The sequence below is a fragment of the Pelobates fuscus genome, chromosome 3 (genome assembly GCF_036172605.1).
Source record: "Pelobates fuscus isolate aPelFus1 chromosome 3, aPelFus1.pri, whole genome shotgun sequence".
NCBI classification, from domain to species: domain Eukaryota; kingdom Metazoa; phylum Chordata; class Amphibia; order Anura; family Pelobatidae; genus Pelobates; species Pelobates fuscus.
Window position 1 is genome coordinate 87,946,091 of NC_086319.1, and position 18,727 is coordinate 87,964,817.

The 18,727-nt window shown below is 38.9% G+C and overlaps 1 protein-coding gene across 1 annotated transcript; it reads right to left on the reverse strand.

Moving 5' to 3' along the window:
* Positions 1-1,005: 1,005 nt before the first annotated feature.
* Positions 1,006-18,147, reverse strand: LOC134600831 (double-headed protease inhibitor, submandibular gland-like). The gene is made up of 6 exons (XM_063445218.1): positions 18,040-18,147; positions 17,844-17,869; positions 14,116-14,243; positions 12,861-12,921; positions 1,858-1,973; positions 1,006-1,169 (listed from the first exon to the last, which is right to left on the reverse strand). Exons 1-6 carry the CDS (start codon positions 18,092-18,094, stop codon positions 1,115-1,117), a joined length of 441 nt encoding a protein of 146 aa, XP_063301288.1. The 5' UTR covers positions 18,095-18,147; the 3' UTR covers positions 1,006-1,114.
* Between the last annotated feature and the right edge of the window lie 580 nt (positions 18,148-18,727).

Here is an 18,727-nt window from a genome sequence, read left to right on the forward strand (position 1 = left end):
GCAGAAAAAAATAGGAGCAGTAAGAATTACTATATTTATATATTATATAGTATAAAATAATATATAAATATAGATTATTTTACTGCTCCTACTTTTTTCCTCTCTATTGTTCACTTCTCAGTTGTTATCTGTAAATAACATCAACATTTAGTGCCTGTCCCCTAGCCATCAATCATTTTTTTTCACATCAATCATCAGCCTTTACTTATACACTCATTTTGACAAGTCAGAATTGTCATTGCAAAAATGCCTAATAGTGCGTAATTGTACCTGTTAGGCTAGGTAATAGTGTAGCCATATTTGCGTTGCAGCACACTAATAGGCACCTTAGTCCCACCCTTTTGGTTTGTCTGAATTGTTTCTCCAGAATCCTTTGTATCGATGATATTTGTAAGAGCCAAACCACCATATGGATGACTATTGGATGATCCAACTAAGTTTTTGTTTTGGACAAAGTGATTTGGCCTAAACAAAATTTTCCACTATGCACAAGTGTAATGTTCAACTAGTGTTCCTTGTTTAGACCACACACCTTATTAAAGGAAACTATAGCGTTAGGCAAACAAATGTGTATTCCTAATGCTATAGTGACATTTTAGCAGTTTTGGTAGCTTTTGTCAAAGACAATATAAAACACACTTTGGTTAACTCACAAGAACTCTGGCATTAACTCAGCCAGGTATTGACTGTAAAATGGCAATGTGACATATTTGATTTTCCTGCACAAGAAAAGTAAATAAACGTACTGTGTTAGAGTAGGTCATAACACATTAACAATTATAGACAAACAAAAATGGATGAAATTACCTATTTACTTCCATGATTTTCTTCATCGTCATTTTCCAATGTCCTGCATTCACTCATTCTGCAGTGAACTACAGTGCATTTTTTTGTGTAATTATCATTTTTATTTGCCTAACCAAATTGTTTTTTTTTTTTTATTTCTATTTCAAGAAAAGTATGCTTTTAATAAAAATAAAGACAACTACACAACCAACACACTGGGCCATATATTATTATGTATTTATTGCATGTCCAACATCTCCTGAACAATATATGATTAGTATAACCACACCCCAGTTGTATCTTCAAATAAATGTATTGTTTATTAAATTCAATCTTGGTCATCATAACAATGTCCAGTAAACAGAAGAGATAATCCTGGATTCCTGTAATATAAATAATATATAATAGTTGTGTTGTGTTTAATCTTGGAATTCATATAAGAACATTGCACATGTGCTTACCTGACTTAGTGATTAGAAGGTAGTTTATTAACATAAAACTTAAAAATTAGCAATAAACGTTAAAAAATATATATAAATATTTATATGTATATCTATATAATACATAAAGTGGCACTGTCACTTGTGGGGACTTTACATTTCTTGGATAAACTTTCCCAGTTCACATATCTGCTTCAATAAAGACACCTTGAGGAGAAAGGAAACACCTAAATATTTACCCCATATTTCTCTCCTATGTGTCTTCTAGCCTCTATCTTGTCTATCTTGTCCATGTTCAAATCCTCATAGATTCCTAGGCTCTAAATGCTCCCTTATGGTACATGTGCTGACTAAATGAGTCAGAGTGCTGCTCTCTGGTTACAGTGGCAATGCCGTTACTCATTCCCTGAGCGCATTTATTATGGCCTGCACCAGAATCTATGACTACTAACATGCACATGCTCTGCATAGGTAAACCTAAACTAGATAGTACCCATACATATGTATATTATTATTTATATAGTGCCAGCAAAATTCCGTAGTGCTGTATAATGGGTGGACTTACAGACATGTAATTGTAACCAGACAAATGGACGCACAGGAACAGTGGGGTTGTGGGCCCCTTACTTACTTATTTTGGCCATGACAATATACACACTTATTGCTGTATGAGATTCCATCTGATCCACAATGGGGTGAAAATTCCAATGTGCAGATGTTTGAATCACGGAATCTTTCGCAGTCAAGCTAGAATTAAATTTTTTTAAAAATCATTTAAAATAATGTACTATTATACTAATTGCTCTTGAGTAAAACACAATCATTAAACTTATAACATTTACAATTACCACTTTCTTAACGGTTGACAAATGCTCTTCGACAAATACTCAATTACTACACACCCTTCCTTAAATGAAAACATTAATTTAGATAGAAAAGCAAAAATACAACCACTATATATATATATATATATATATATATATATATATATATATATATATATATAATGATAAAAACTAATTTTATATTTTATACATTAAATATAATGAAAAGCATGCAATGTAAAGTATTTACATTTTTATTATTATTTTAGATGTTCTCTGTGAGGATATTTTTAGGGGGTGATAAATATTAAAAATAATATTTTCAAAAAAATATATAAAAATTAATGTAATAATTTTTATTATATCAAAAATGGATATCTTGGCACTGTTTCCCCGATTAATGATTTAAAGCTGAGAATTAGCCACTATTTTAATTCTCATATATCCTAGAGTAAGTTTCATTACAAGATTTTACTTCACAAATTAATCACAAATTAACTATACAAATATAATTTATTGTGACAATAATAATAATACTAATATGTAACATGCGTTACAATAATCAGTGAATATTTAGGTATAACATAAGTATACAATATGGCAGTGGTTTTAACACAATATAGACAGCTATTTAGCAACAGTTGTATGCAGTTTTCTAACAAGATTTTCAACAGGACAATTTCCTTTGAAATCAACTTAACACAGAACACAGCATCTCACAGCAGCACAGCGTAAATCAATGAAAACATTGGCTAACAGTCAAATGACACTGATTTAACTCTTTCACTGCTAGCTACAATCCTCATAGACAAGATATCCTATTATATTGCAATTTTACAACTACAATAATTCTCATACCTGATCATTTGCCATTTCTATGTCCATCCAATAAGAATAATTCTAACCAGGTTTTACATTTGCAGAATTTCAACTTTCCTAATTAAGATTCACTATCTTTAATTTCAGAACAAGTCAATACCTCTGGATAAAAATGTGGTATGCAAATTTACCATTAATATATTATCTTTATTCCACCTGCAGGAATGGAATTTTTATAACCATTTATTCCTTAGCTAATTATGATTTTTAATAATTGAAATCTGTCCAACATTTATCCAGATATATATTCCTGCTATTACTAAAAATGTATTAATTTAATTTAATTCAATTAAATAAAACCAGCATAATAACCAGTTAGGTTGTAGATTTTCTATCAGATGTGTAGATATGTCCCAGGAATTTTGAATGCAAGTATGATTGATGTATAGAGAATTGTATTGAAATAGAAAAGTTTTCCAGAGTTCTGAAGTTGTGTTAGTTGGAAAAATATAAAGAATTAGGTGTGTCCCGCTTTGGCCTCAGATGTCAGATCTTAGATGTTAAGTATGAGTCTTGAGTTTATGTCTAAGAGTCAGAGTCCAAGAGTGATCCCTGTCTCCTTTGTCCTTAATTTTTAAAGGACCAGTTCCCTACACGTCACTAATTAATAGTAACCAATAGTGAACTGTGGGCGTGTCTTCCCTACAGACTATCATCTAGATTTTGGTCAGTTAATGGCGCAATTACATCACTGAAAATTCTTGTCAGGGGGTCCATTTACCTTTTTGTATAATGGGTTAACTGTATTTTGTGATGCGTTTGATGTCATCTTGGTTATCTTTTGTGGCTACTATACATCACAGAAGCTGTCATCTTCAAAGGCTTTGGTTGGTTTTTACTCAGTCTTGGTGTCTATTGTATACCTTTAAATTTAGATTCCTGGCACGTCCTAACCTTAATTTCACCCTTCCTTACAATGGGACTTTGTAAAATTCCATTAGTTTTTAGAAAGTAAAATGAATTACTTAGTGTTATCTGTCATTTGGTGTCTGGTTTTCTTGTGTGAAGCTACATAGTTAGTTTTATTTATACATATCTATTACACATATTCCACTAACGTTAGTAAATAATATGACCTTTCTTCATTGATATTATATCCATGAATATTCTATATGATTAACTTAGTACTATTTACATATGATTAATATACTTATAGTAAGTTATAAGTGGATATTGTGTGTGTGTATATATATCTGTTTGTCTCTGGGTTGTAGCATTCAACCCTCCTTTGCTGTAGACATCATGTCTTATCTCTAATGTTTACATAAGTCGCATTCCTTAGCTCAGACTGGGATGAATAGAGTTACAGAGAGAAATATTTTGTGTCTGTCTTAGCATTCTGTTATACAAAATGGAGTCACCTCTGTTCTGATAGTGGCTTACAGTATACACTTTAAATTTCTGTCTTAACACAAAATGTCTGCCAGTATAACTATGCTGATATATCCATATGATAATAATAATCAGCTGTTGTTATTATGTTCTTGTTATTGTTAAAACTTTGTTATAATCAATATGTTTATTATTGTATATAATGATAATTTAAAAACTTTAATAAAAAAATATTTGAAAAGAAAAGCCCAATACAAATCAGGCAATATAACATTGAAAAAATCTGGCAAATTTGGAGATTGACAGTATGGAACTGATGTTATCTACCCATTCAAACATAGTGAAAACTATTTATTTCTTCTGCAATTAAACACTACATATATATATATATATATATATGCTGTAGTGTTTGTTTAATAATAGAAAAAAATTATCATTAGCAATATATAATCAATATATAATCAGGGCCGGATTAAGAGCACACTGGCCCTGGTGCTGACAATTATGATGGGCCTAATTACGGAATCTTATCGACCAAAAACACTAAAACAGTCATTCCTCCCAAGCGTCATGTATCTGATGGAGATGGTGCTGGAGGGAAACTCATAGGATGCAGCTATAAGAAAACACATACTCTCTGCTAATCTCTCTCTAATTTATGCTTTCATCTTTCAAGTAAATCCATAACCCCTAACAGCAGTGTCCAGTGAAGCAGGAAGTCAATGGGCAGGGTAAAAGGGTGGGCCACTGGTGCGAATCACGTGACCAGACCTGCCAAAAGGGGAGAAGATGCAAAAAAGGAGGCATGTCTGTCCAAAGAATTTGAAGGACAGCCTGGCATGAATGCATGTCAGGCTGCCAGCCAATCCTGCAGGCTGTCCAACTAAGAGCATACTATGCAGGCAGCACCCTGAGCTTGACATAAATGCATCTAATGACGCGCTCACTCCATGCTTTCCAAGGACTGTCCCCTAGCACTCGCTGGTCCACTTGGCTCCTTACCTTCTTACTAGCAGGCAGAAGTTCCTGGTGTATAGTCTGAGACAGAGAAAAGGTGTATTCTCCTTAGATGGCTGCTAGATGTGCTTCCTGGGGCAGTACTGCCTAGTGTGCAGCACTGCCATTCAGTGTCTCCACCCTCTGCATGCAGACACTGAACATTCCTCATAGAGATGCATTGATTCAATTTATCTTTATGAGGAGATGCTGATTGGCCAGGGCTGTGTTGGACTTGTGCTGGCTCTGCCCCTGATCTGCCTAGTTGACAGTCTCAGCCAATCCTATGGGGAAGTATTGTAATTTGCTCAGACCACCACTTCTGATGATGTCAGCAGACAGTCAGTTCAGAGGCAGAGCCAGCAGCTGCAGACTTGAATACAAGTTATATTTTACTATACTTAGGGAGGCAAGAAGGAACCAGGGTGGTGGTTTTAACATAATACGGTCAGAAATACATGATTGTGTCCCTGACCCTATAGTGCTCTTTTAAGCAAGAGTATGTGAAGAGTAGTTAGGGTTGCCACCTTTCTTGGAAAAAAATACCAGCCTCATTTGTATAATCAAAAGGAGGGAATCAGAGAAAATTCTGTAAAAACACCAACAAACTACTCACAGTTTGATTCTGCTGTATAGATGGATTGCTCCCAGTGTCTCAGTCTCGCAAGTCACCCAATGTCTCAGTGTCCCTATGTATCACAGTGCCAGTGTCCCCATGTCACCCAGTCCCCTAGTCTCCCAGTGTCTCAGTGTCCCCATTTCTCCCAGTGTCCCAATGTCTCAGTGTGTCCCTGAGAGACCCAGGGACACTGAAAGACATGGGGACACTGAGACATTTAAGGAAACTGGGAGACATGGGGACACTGAAACATTTGGGGACACTAAGACACTAGGGACACAGAGACATGGGAACACAGACACTGGGATACTAGGGGACACTGGGAGACTTGGGGACACTGGCTGGGAGACAGACACTTGGGGACACTGGGAGACATGCGGACAATTGTGGACATAGACATGGGGACACTGGGACATATAGGGACACTAGGCACACTGAGACACTAGGAACACAGACACTGGGAGACATGGGGACACTGAAACATTTGGGGACAATAAGACACTAGGGACACAGAGACATGGGAACACAGAGACTGGGAGACTAGGGGACACTGGGAGACTTGCGGACATTGGAAGACTAGGGGACACTGGCTGGGAGACAGACACTTGGGGACACTGGTAGACATGGGGACAGTTGTGGACATAGACACGGGGACACTGGGACATATAGGGACACTGGGACACATGGGGACACTAGGCACACTGAGAGACATGGGACACAGACACTGGGAGACTTGGGGACACTGAGACCCTAGCAACACTGGATGGGGGACATGGGGACACTGGGAGAAATGGGGACATAGAGTCTCCATGTCCCAATGTCTCAGTGTCTCCCAATGTCCCTATGTCTCACAGCATACCCATGTGTCTCAGCATCCCCATGTGTCCCAGTGTCCCTAGTGTCTCAGTGTCCCCATGTTTTCCAGTGAACCCAAGTGTCTCAGTGTCCCCATGTTTTCCTGTGTCCCCAAGTGTCTCAGTGTTTCCAGGTCTCCCAGTGTCTGTGTCCCCTAGTGTCTGTGTTCCCATGTGTCCCCTAGTGTATGTGTCCCCACGTGTCTGTGTCACCTAGTGTCTGTGTCCCCATCTGTCCCCTAGTGTCTCAGTGTCCCAATGTGTCTCAGTGTCCACATGTGTCCCCTAGTGTCTCAGTGTCCCCATGTGTCCCTGCTGCCTTTCCCCCATCCCTCACTTACCTGAGCTGTAGAGCTGCTGTCTGGACTATCTGTGCTGTGTAGCTGCTCCCCCACAGATCACTGAGTAGTAGAGAGAGGCAGGGATATGCTGTAACTTCCTATCCCTGCCTCTCTCCACACACAGTGACCCCTACTGGCCAGTGCTGGTATTGCAGAGTAATCTCCATTTATTCTGAGAAAAATACCTGCATTTGTATTGCCGGTATTAGTGCAATACTGGCATGGCCAGGCAAGCTCAAATACCGGCTGTGCCTGTAAAATACCAGTCAGGTGGCAAACCTAAGAGTAGTGTGTAAAAAAAAAAATATATATATATATATTTTTTTTTTAAATGGGCCTATTCCATGGGCCTGGGCCTGGAGCTGCAGCTCCATCAGCCCCTATGTTAATCCGGCCCTGTATTTAATATATAGATATAGTATTTTTACTGCTCCTACCTTTTTTCCTTTATTGGTTACTTTTTCTAAATATATATTTTTTTTAATCGGTATTCATGATCTTCCTGCGAATATTAGTTGGTCAAAACGCACACAACACTCAGCCACACTCACATTTCCTACACACAAAACATTTTGACCCTTCCACATACATGTCATGGTGCCTGATCGGCACCATGTCGCTGCACCTGATCGGTGCACTCACACAGTGCCCAATGGACAACATGGGGCTGCACCCGATTGGTGCGGTCACACTGCAGGAGGGAGAGGTTACTTAATTAAACCGCAGCGCCTCTCCCTCCAAGTGGTATCTGGTGTAGAGACCGGGTCCAGCGTTATGGAGGCCGCTGGCTGCGGCAGTCCCACACTAATAAATAGCACCACACCCAAAAACTTCATATTTGACGTAAAGGTGTGTGCGGCGTCACGTTTTTGACGCACAAGTACATTTTGGAGTCATACGTCCCATTTTGACCAATAAGCAAGATTTTGGGGTTATTTAAACTCAGACCTGCTAGTGTTCAATGCTCTGTCATGGTTTCCTCTACTTTGGTTCTCGGAGAGCGCTTTTGGTATATTGTTATTCTGGTTTTTGTTCTTGGCTTGTTCTGAATATCCATATTTCTTGTATCCCTGACCTTTTGACTTTGTCTTCTTGTTTATGCTCCTGTCTGTGTCCCTGATTTCAGCTTGTTTCTGACTATTCTTTCTACGTTAAATCTGACCATTCTAAGGCTTGGTAATACGTTTATCACTTTTAGTCTATTCTACATTTACTTAATTCTGACAATACACAATTCAACCATCACTGAAACAGTGATGTATACTTCTTTGCCCATTTGGGAAGTGTAGTGCCCCTTTTATTATTCTTGAGGAATGTGTATGATAAAAATCCTTTGACAGATATAAGAAAATTCCAGGATAGGTTTTGCATCTACATATATCGACTGGAGAGAATTGCTGTATATACATATATTGGTTCTTTTAGATCCCAATTCTTGTTAAGTTTTCAATGTTATGTGTCACTAAATAACATCTCTAAGTATGTGGTCTAGTTGCAGTCGCCCTGTAGTTTTAACTTTACAATGTAAAACATTGTTTTGGAGTTTCACTTGGTTATGTTCAACGTTCATAAGGATGTTGAAAGATAACACATACTGCTCAAAGTAAAGCACTGGATTCAATGCTTCCCTATGAGAGTCATTTGATTGGACGAGAATCTAAAGAAGAGTCAGCAGACAAGATAACGTTGAGTTATGGAGGACAAGTTTGATGCAAGGACTGTGATGCGGCACTAGAAAAAGATGAGTAGAACCTTTTTTTACTTTTTCCTATTTAATATAAGTTGAGGGAGTTAGGGTGGTAGACAGGAAAGGTAATCCAAGACAGGTACAAGACAGGTAGCGTAGTTACAATCCCTTCCCTCCAAGAACTAGACGACACATAGCTTGGAGGTCAACTGACAATTTTTATTCACGGCTCCAGGAGTTAACTGCCAACTGTCAACTGTCAACTTTTAAATGTTCTGCAATGCAGTAATAGCAAGACGCCATAGACGTGCAATACATTACACACGCATACCCTTGGTTCTTAAAGTGGTACATATATATTAATGAAAATACAGTTTTAAAGATGGCTGCTGCTGCCACAATGCTCCCCCAGAACCAAGCCGGCATACACAGTCTGATCCCAACGGATCCGGAGGAGTACCCACAGATCACTTTGATGGCGTAAGAATTGACTTCCTCTTTAAGTTTTTCAATTTCTCGACTCTGACGACTTGTTTCAGTTTCCTTTGTCTCACAAAGCTAGTGCAGTCGCCTCTTTTCCTGAGTAAGAAGTTTGATTCTTGCATTGTTCTTCTCAATCTCCTTGTTAGAGTCTCGCAACTTGCGTTCAATCGTTTCTTTTTCTTTGCGCAGATCCAGAGATTCCTTCTCACCTCGGAAATATTTCATTACCATGGCTTCTTTCTCTTGCCGTGTTTCCTCACATTTTTTATATGCCTGCTCTGTTCTAATTGCCATCTCCTTGTGCAGCTGCTGGATGGCATTTTTGGCAGCCGTATCCTGGGCCATAAGTCTCTCTATCGAATTGCTGAGTTCTTTATTCAGCTCCTCGATTCTTCTTTCTAGCTGAGCCTCAGAGTCGGTGGGTGGTGCGAGCCTGTTGACGGGTGACGACTGGGTAAGCCTCCTGTAACAAAAGCGGAGGTTAGCTCCCCCAAGTCATTCCCTAAAATAAAATCCGCAGGCAAGTCCTGCATCATCCCCACTTCCATTTGCCCTGCCCCTGCTCCCCAATTCAAATGTAGTTTGGCAGTGGGGACCTTGTAAATGGCTCCCCCTGCCACCCGTACTGCTATACAGTCTCCCGTGAGATGTTCCTTTGCCACTAGCTGGTTCCGGACCAAAGTGATGGTGGCCCCGGAATCTCTCAACCCTTCCATCCACTTTCCTTCGATATGGACCACTTGTCGATGACCTTGGCAGTTGTCAGAGGCCACTTGCACTGGGTTTACTTCGTGGAGGGTGCCTAGTGGTTCTTCCATCTGGGTGGGGGTGGAAGGCTGGACAAATGCTCTTGTCTGATAGCAGTGTACTGCTGCTCGAGGGACAGGTGGTTGTCTTTGATGGGGCCAGGATTGTCGGGCCCTGTTTCGGGGACAATCCCTTTGTACATGTCCCAGCTGGTTGCAGGTATGGCATCGGATATGTGCCCGGTTGTTGTATCTGGGATGCTGCTGATGGTAGGTCCCTCCTGGCTGGGTAGGATCGACCAGGGTAGGTCGGGGAAGGATTGGCTGAGAAGATACTTTATGTGATGAGCGCTGTTCCCGCCTGGTGTCCTGGTGCTCATCAGCTAGTTTAGCGGCTTCTTGTAAGGTACAGGGTTTACAATCCCTTACCCAGTTCTGTAGTTCTGGTAATAAGCTCGTGTAGAACTGTTCCAGTAGCAATAACTGCATGATATCCTGCTGAGTGGTGGTTTTTGCTGCCTCAACCCACCCAGTGGCTGCTCACTGTAGACGGTGTGCGAACTCAGCGTGTGAGTCCTTCTCCTGTTTTTTCAGTTCCCGGAACTGCAGTCGGTATGCCTCAGGTGTAATGGCATATCGTGCTAGTAGGGCTAGTTTTACCTTCCGATAGTCCCTGCTGTCCTCTTCAGGCACGGCTCGGTACGCTTCTGCTGCGCAGCCTGATAGGTTACCAGCTTACAAGGGTACTTGATCTTGAGGGCTGATCGCATGCAGCTTGCATAACCGTTCAAAGTCCTGCAAATAGCCATCAATGTCGCCCTCTGTATCCGTAAAGGCTTTAAACACTTGGTATGGAATCTTTGCTTTCCCTGGCAGGGTAGGGACAGGCGTTGTGACTCCCTCCCCAGCTTGCTGGTTCATCCTCGACCTTCGAAGCATGATGTAGTCCTGCACATCTGTATAAACCCTGTCAGCCATCTGTTCAGCTAGGGCTGGTGGGAATAAAGCCATCCTCCTCCTATATTCCTTAGCAAATTCAGTTTGCTCCTCCTCCCTTGGAGGTGCTGCAGCAGCTGCGGCTCTGTCTCCTTCCATGAGCTCTGCGATTAGAACAGCCTTTGCTTTGTTGCTTGCTATTCTCCCTCTCGCTTCCAGTAATTCCTTTAATGTGTTCCGTTTCAAAAGGGTATAATCCGTTTCCATTCACCGTCTGTTCGTGTGTTTCTCTGTATTCCCGAACTCCGGTTTCATCCGAATGGTTTAACTCACGGATTATTGCTTCTTCCTTTCAGTTCATTTAAATTCCTGCCGAACGCTTCTTGCTGTCTAGTTAAGATCCCGTCGCTTGCCACCAATTGTAGCGGAGAAGAGGTATTATCCAAGGAAGAGGTAATCCAAGACAGGTACAAGACAGGTAGCGTAGTTACAATCCCTTCCCTCCAAGAACTAGACGACACGTAGCTTGGAGGTCAACTGACAATTTTCATTCACGGCTCCAGGAGTTAACTGCCAACTGTCAACTGTCAACTTTTAAATGTTCTGCAATGCAGTAAATAGCAAGACGCCATAGACCTGCAATACATTACACACGCATACTCTTGGTTCTTAAAGTGGTACATACATATTAACGAAAATACAGTTTTAAAGATGGCTGCTGCTGCCACACTAAGGTTTTAGTGTTCTTTTAAAGGAACACTTCAGACACACACGGAACTTAGGCTTACTGAATGTATCTGGAGTCTGTGATATTCACTTAGACAGCCAGATATTTTTTCTTCTATTTCCAACCAACATAAGTGGCAGGTGAGCAAAGTTAGAGTTCACCTGCCTCCTCCCTTCTCAATAAGCCGTACTGTACTTCTCAATAAGCTGTACTACAGCATAGGTAGCCATGATCATGGCCCCAGGATATAGTTTTTAGAAATGAGAAGCCTCTGGCTGTTCCTGGTAAAGAAGGGAGGTTTTGCAAAGGTCAGCTGGTGTGCAGGTTTTGCAAGTCAATTTTTTTTTTTTTTCAAATACATCCAAAGAAAATATGTAAAGAAAATGCATGCTTATTTTATTTAGGAGGCATATCTACAAAATTGTTTTTAAAAAAGCCATACACTTTCAATGGAATGTTCCTTCAAATAGGATAGGGGACTTGGGGATGCTCAGCCCATGTCTTATGGTTACCCCTCACACTCATTTACAAAGGATAGAAGACAAATTGACTATAAGTTAAGCACCCCTCTGGTTATAAAGAGATCCAGAGAACCCCATGAATATGTATTGTTGTCTTCTTTTGTTTTTAGTCCCCACTTGCTTTTTATTAGGTAAATTGATATAGTGCAGTGTTGTTGAGGGAATCCAGAAAGCATCTATGCATTTATGTTTGCTTGTATATTTTTTTTTCTCTGGAGAAGAGGAGAGAAAGAGACAGGCTGTTTTTTTGTTTGCAGTCTCGTTAGGTTAAGCATTTTTCACCCGAAGTGGAAAGTTAGTGTCAAGGACCTCTATCAAACACCACAAATGCAAAAATACTCCAGCTCGTAAATAAATCCAATTTATCAAAGTGATACTGAAAATTAGGGCCCTTTTGTACTGTTTTGTATTTTCTAGAGAGTTCTGTTCTTTGCAGCGTCATGGAAAGATGGAAACAGGTAATAAGAGTTAAGCACGCACAATTTGTTAAGAAACTGTCCAAAAAAAGTTATGGTTTAATAAAATCTGAAATCTATCTTTGTTTAAAAATTTGTTTAACATGCATTCAAATTTACAGAGTAGCTTTGTTTTGTTTCCTTAAAAAACTATGTTCATGAGCACCATTCATCACAAACAATGATTAACGGCTACAAAAACAGCATCTTTATAGAATGTAATATTAAATTCACCTTAGATCCTTGAATGTCACAAGATCCCTTATGTTTGACAGCAATTACTTTCTTCAGTCTCCTGAGAAAGCAGAGTAAAATTCATATAAATTTCTCAAAAAAACAACAAATTATGGTCATAAAAATAGATTTGAGGTGCATAGTATACATGTATATGATGGCTTGTATAACAACTTTCTCTTCTCTGTAAAACTCTATATAGAAGGTGAAAATATAATAAATACAGAATGTTTAAAAAAATAGATTTGAGGTAGTGCTTAGTAACATTGTGTATTACATCAGACACATCTGTGTACCGTAGAAGCTAACTATATGGAATTAATAATATGCCAGACATTCACATATTAACCAGACCAGTGAAAACACTTAACTCCTTGATACAGTTTTATCTATTCATTTTCCCCTTAACCTACTTCTCCTTCACCTCTTGTATTTCTCCCATCAAACTCTAATGGCATTACCTCATCACCTCTTAATCTTATGTATATTTCTTTCAATGGTAGTGGTAACAAAAGATTGGATAAAACCATATCTTTCTGATAGTGGACTAAAGATTGGCTATCACTGCCCCTGAGCAAATTTAACATTTCTCCCTTTTCTTGAGGGAAGAGTGGGGGTATCTTTGAAGGTGGTCTAGTTGAGTAAATGAACGAGATAAGCCAAAGCTGACTAATTTGTCTATGACAATGCTTCTTACTATCAATTGGCGAGTCATGATGGAGTTAGTTGGGTTATGACTATCACACCCCTTTGTGATCCTGCAGAGCACAAGGAAGTAACAACATAAGAATCGGTAGTTTTTACTTATATAAAAGTACAGTATGTGCAAAACTTAGAAAAGAAAGTGAGTGATGTTAAAAAAAAAAACTTATTCTCTTAACCTTGCTTTGCTCATGCATGTGTTAAGTTTGTAGGAGTGCACAACACTCTTCCTTCAGCTGTTACGAGGCAGCCTAAATAATTCTCATACAGCCTTTGAAACACAGAGACAATGATCAAAGAACGTAAATGGGAACTCCAAGTATGACAGCGAATTATAAACGGGTTCCCGGTTCCACCCTCTTTTGGAAGATTTGTCGACTACTGGATGGGACTACCCCTTTTGGAGGGATGACCCCAGAGCAAGTGGAATTTAAATGCTCACATATACAATACAGAAGCAGAATTGGACACTGTGATACTGAAAAATAAATATTTTTTTAAAAAGAGAAATAAAGGTTACTTGAATGGGGGGGCCAGAGTAATTGTAACTTACAGTTTGTCACTGCACATCATGCATTTGTTGCTATAGGTTTTTCCATCAGTTCCACAAAGTGGTTTGTACAATCTGGGACACGCCAAACCAACACCAGGAACTTCATTCTTGAAATTACTGCAATCAACCTGCATGAAAAAAGAGAAATCAAGCACATATCTCAGAACAAAATATGAAGAATATCATTATGGAATAACTTACCCCTTGTCTCCTTCACAACTTGTATAATTATGTTAATGTTTGCAATATATAAATAAACCAAAACACTGATATGACTGAGAAGTTAGTAGTTGTAGGACTCTCACCAGCCTTCCCACATGTGCATCTCTCCACACTTGTGTATTCCCCTCATCTTAGTGAAATCACAAGAAACAAAATAAATGTAACACTGAAAAGGGTAAACAATTAAAAATAACTTTTATTAAATCCATTAAAAAATATTAGCGATATTTGGCCAGTAAATTTCCATCTCAACCTGTATCAGTAAATCATTATCATCATTAATTCATAAGAACCATTCGGCCCATCTAGTCTGCCCAGTTTTCTAAATACTTTCATTAGTCCCTGGCCTTATCTTATAGTTAGGATAGCCTTATGCCTATCCCACGCATGCTTAAACTCCTTTACTGTGTTAACCTCTACCACTTCAGCTGGAAGGCTATTCCATGCATCCACTACCCTCTCAGTAAAGTAATACTTCCTGATATTATTTTTAAACCTTTGTCCCTCTAATTTAAGACTATGTCCTCTTGTTGTGGTAGTTTTTCTTCGTTTAAATATAGTCTCCTCCTTTACTGTGTTGATTCCCTTTATGTATTTAAATGTTTCTATCATATCCCCCCTGTCTCGTCTTTCCTCCAAGCTATACATGTTAAGATCCTTTAACCTTTCCTGGTAAGTTTTATCCTGCAATCCATGAACCAGTTTAGTAGCCCTTCTTTGAACTCTCTCTAAGGTATCAATATCCTTCTGAAGATAGGGTCTCCAGTACTGTGTACAGTACTCCAAGTGAGGTCTCACCAGTGTTCTGTACAATGGCATGAGCACTTCCCTCTTTCTACTGCTAATACCTCTCCCTATACAACCCAGCATTCTGCTAGCATTTCCTGCTGCTCTATTACATTGTCTGCCTACCTTTAAGTCATCAGAAATAATCACCCCTAAATCCCTTTCCTCAGATGTTGAGGTTAGGACTCTATCAAATATTCTGTACTCTGCCCTTGGGTTTTTACGTCCAAGATGCATTATCTTGCACTTATCCACATTAAATGTCAGTTGCCACAACTCTGACCATTTTTCTAGTTTACCTAAATCATTTTCCATTTGGCTTATCCCTCCTTGAACATCAACCCTGTTACATATCTTAGTATCATCCGCAAAAAGACACACCTTACCATCAAGACCTTCTGCAATATCACTAATAAAAATATTAAAGAGAATGGGTCCAAGTACAGATCCCTGAGGTACCCCACTGGTGACAAGCCCAAGCTTTGAATATACTCCATTGACTACAACCCTCTGTTGCCTGTCACTCAGCTACTGCCTTACCCATTCAACAATATTGGAATCCAAACTCAAAGATTGTAGTTTATTGATAAGCCTTCTATGTGCAACAGTGTCAAAAGCCTTACTGAAATCTAGGTAAGCAATGTCTACTGCACCACCCTGATCTATAATTTTAGTTACCCAATCAAAAAAATCAATAAGATTAGTTTGGCATGATCTCCCTGAAGTAAACCCATGTTGTCTCTGATCTTGAAATCCATGTGTTTTTAGATGTTCAACAATCCTATCCTTTAACATGGTTTCCATCACTTTCCCCACTACTGAAGTAAGGCTTACTGGCCTATAGTTGCCCGACTCCTCCCTATTACCTTTCTTGTGAATGGGCACAACATTCGCTAACTTCCAATCTTCTGGGACTACTCCTGTTATCAATGATTGGTTAAATAAATCTGTTAATGGCTTTGCTAGTACACCACTAAGCTCTTTTAATAGCTTTGGGTGTATTCCATCAGGTCCCATTGACTTATTTGTCTTTACTTTTGACAGTTGAAATAGAACCTCTTCCTCTGTAAACTCACGTGTAATAAATGACTCATTTATCCTTTTTCTTAACTGAGGTCCCTTTCCTTCATTTTCATCTGTAAATACCGAACAAAAATATTCATTGAGGCAGTCAGCTAGACCTTTATCCTCATCTACATACCTTCCTTCTTTTGTTTTTAATCTAACTAATCCTTGTTTTACTTTTCTTTTCTCATTTATGTATCTAAAAAAAGTTTTGTCTCCCTTTTTTACTGACTGTGCTATTTTCTCTTCTGTGTGTGATTTGGAAGCTCTTATAACTTGCTTAGCCTCTTTCTGCCTAATCTTATAGGTCATTCTGTCTTCCTCACTCTGTTTTTTTTTTATAATTACTAAATGCTAACTTTTTGTTTTTTACTATTTTGGCCACATCTGCGGAGTACCACAGTGGTTTCTTGAATTTTTTGCTTTTACTGACAAGCCTAATGCAATTTTCTGTTGCCTTCAGTAGTGCAACTTTTAAATAATCCCATTTCTTTTGGACTCCATTTAAATTGCTCCAGTCTGATAATGACTCCTTTACACATATTCTAATTTTAGAAAAGTCTGTTTTTCTAAAGTCTAAAACTTTTGTTTTTGTGTGGTGTGACTCAGTCACTGTTCTTATATTAAACCACACTGACTGATGATCACTGGATCCTAAACTTGTCTTTCTCTTCTCCCTTGATACGCACTCTATCCCCCAAATTGTGTTTATCTGTTTCCCAGCTCCCCCATCTCTTACCTCTACACTACCACCATGCCCCTGTCCTCCATACCTCCCACACGGGTCTCCACACCTGTTGCTCTCCCCCTGCTTGCACATATTTCCTGCACCCCATGTTTCCTGCACCCCAGTACCCCAACCCATTTTTGTGGCTTTGAATCCTGATCATCACCTACCTCCTGTCACCTGCAACCTGCCACAGTCCCCACACCAATCTTCCCAGGCACATAATCACCCACCCACTCAGTGATATATCCGTTCACTTACCCCATGCAACAGAAACCCACAAAGTTACATCCTAAGTTAACAGCCTCACATACCTACATTCACCCACCCATAGTAATATCCACACATAACATGCAAAGTCATATACTCCCATTATACACTGAGACACATACATAGATTAAATATTATATAAACATCATGCTGGGTATTCTTATATAATACTATATATATGTATATGCCAAAATACCAGAGTACTGCAGTATGCAATAATACCTTTTTTATTGGACTAACATAATATTTCAAAGACAAGCCTATAAGAGTTTTCCTCTCTTCCTCAGGTCTTAAGAAATACTGATCAATTTGATAGAGTTAAACACTAAAAATAACTGATGTCAGAGAAGGGGAGGAGGGGTGAGCGCGGTGTCATAAATAGCAGAAGATGTGCCTGAAAATGAAAAATACTTACTCATACACAGTGGCTTGTGTAGGCACCATCTTTGAGTGAAATTGGTTTATCTCTATGTTTAATGTCACTTGGCACGTTAAACATAGTTACAGACCATAACTTTATTCATAAAGTAAAATTTCAAAAGAGATACATTTGACAAGTAAACCGAAGAAATCAAGAGGAGCATTTTTTTAAGTGTGTAGATGTTACATCTACAATTGTTAATAAATATACAACACATATAAAAGATAATTCACAAACCTCATATCCTGTAACAGATGAGAAACCTTAAAAAAGAAAAAGTGCATGATTAATGCATAACTTATAGCAACCATAATATGATATGAAAAAGGAAAATAAATGAAATAGAATGCATGCTTAATTTATTAATAAAGCACAAAACAAATAGATATAAGACAGAAGACAAGCGTTGAAACATCACTGACATTGTCCTCACCAGAAAAGCTGATAATGCATAAAAGAACCAAACCAGTAACACAGATAGCACTCATTGTACTGCAGCTTTTACTTTCTCCTTAGAGGCTTCAAATCTCAACTATCTTCTGTATAATTAGGCTGCTGCATTTATATCACATGATAATTTACTCAAGGCAGGGCTAGTTAAACAACTAAAGATTTGCTGACAATCAGTATGTATGTATAACCATGCCATGCAACCACATCCAGGACATTTTTAATCCTGTTCAGATTGTATAGTCCACAAGGTATCTTATATATCATGTATATATATTCCCAGGTTGGGTTCTTTTGTTAACTGGGAATTAATCTGTGTTTTTGTGTACAATTAGAGTTGAGCGGACACCTGGATGTTCGGGTTCGACCGAACTTCGGCAAAATGTTCGAGTTCGGACTCGAACTTGACCCCAAACCCGAACCCCATTGAAGTCAATGGGGACCTGAACTTTTGGGCACTAAAATGGCTCTAAAAATGTCCTGGAAAGGGCTAGAGGGCTGCAAAAGGAAGTAAAATTGTGGATAAAAATGTGGATATGGAAATAACTTAAAATAACATAAAATACATAAAAATAAAAAATAAGAATCTTGAACTAGGAGGAGGAGGTGGATGTGGAGTAGCAGGCTGAGGAGGTGGTGAAAGTTGTGGTGTAGGTGGAAGCGGCGGTTGA

What these genes read in the sequence shown, in the direction of transcription:
- LOC134600831 (XM_063445218.1), bottom strand. Translation starts at nt 18,094, where the DNA reads ATGAGTGCTATCTGTGTTACTGGTTTGGTTCTTTTATGCATTATCAGC. An exon ending in CATCTGTTACAGGATATGAG is followed by an intron (nt 14,244 to 17,843) that starts GTTTGTGAATTA and finishes TTTTTCATGCAG; the next exon opens with GTTGATTGCAGTAATTTCAA. An exon ending in GTGACATTCAAGGATCTAAG is followed by an intron (nt 1,974 to 12,860) that starts GTGAATTTAATA and finishes ATTTAATTCTAG; the next exon opens with CTTGACTGCGAAAGATTCCG.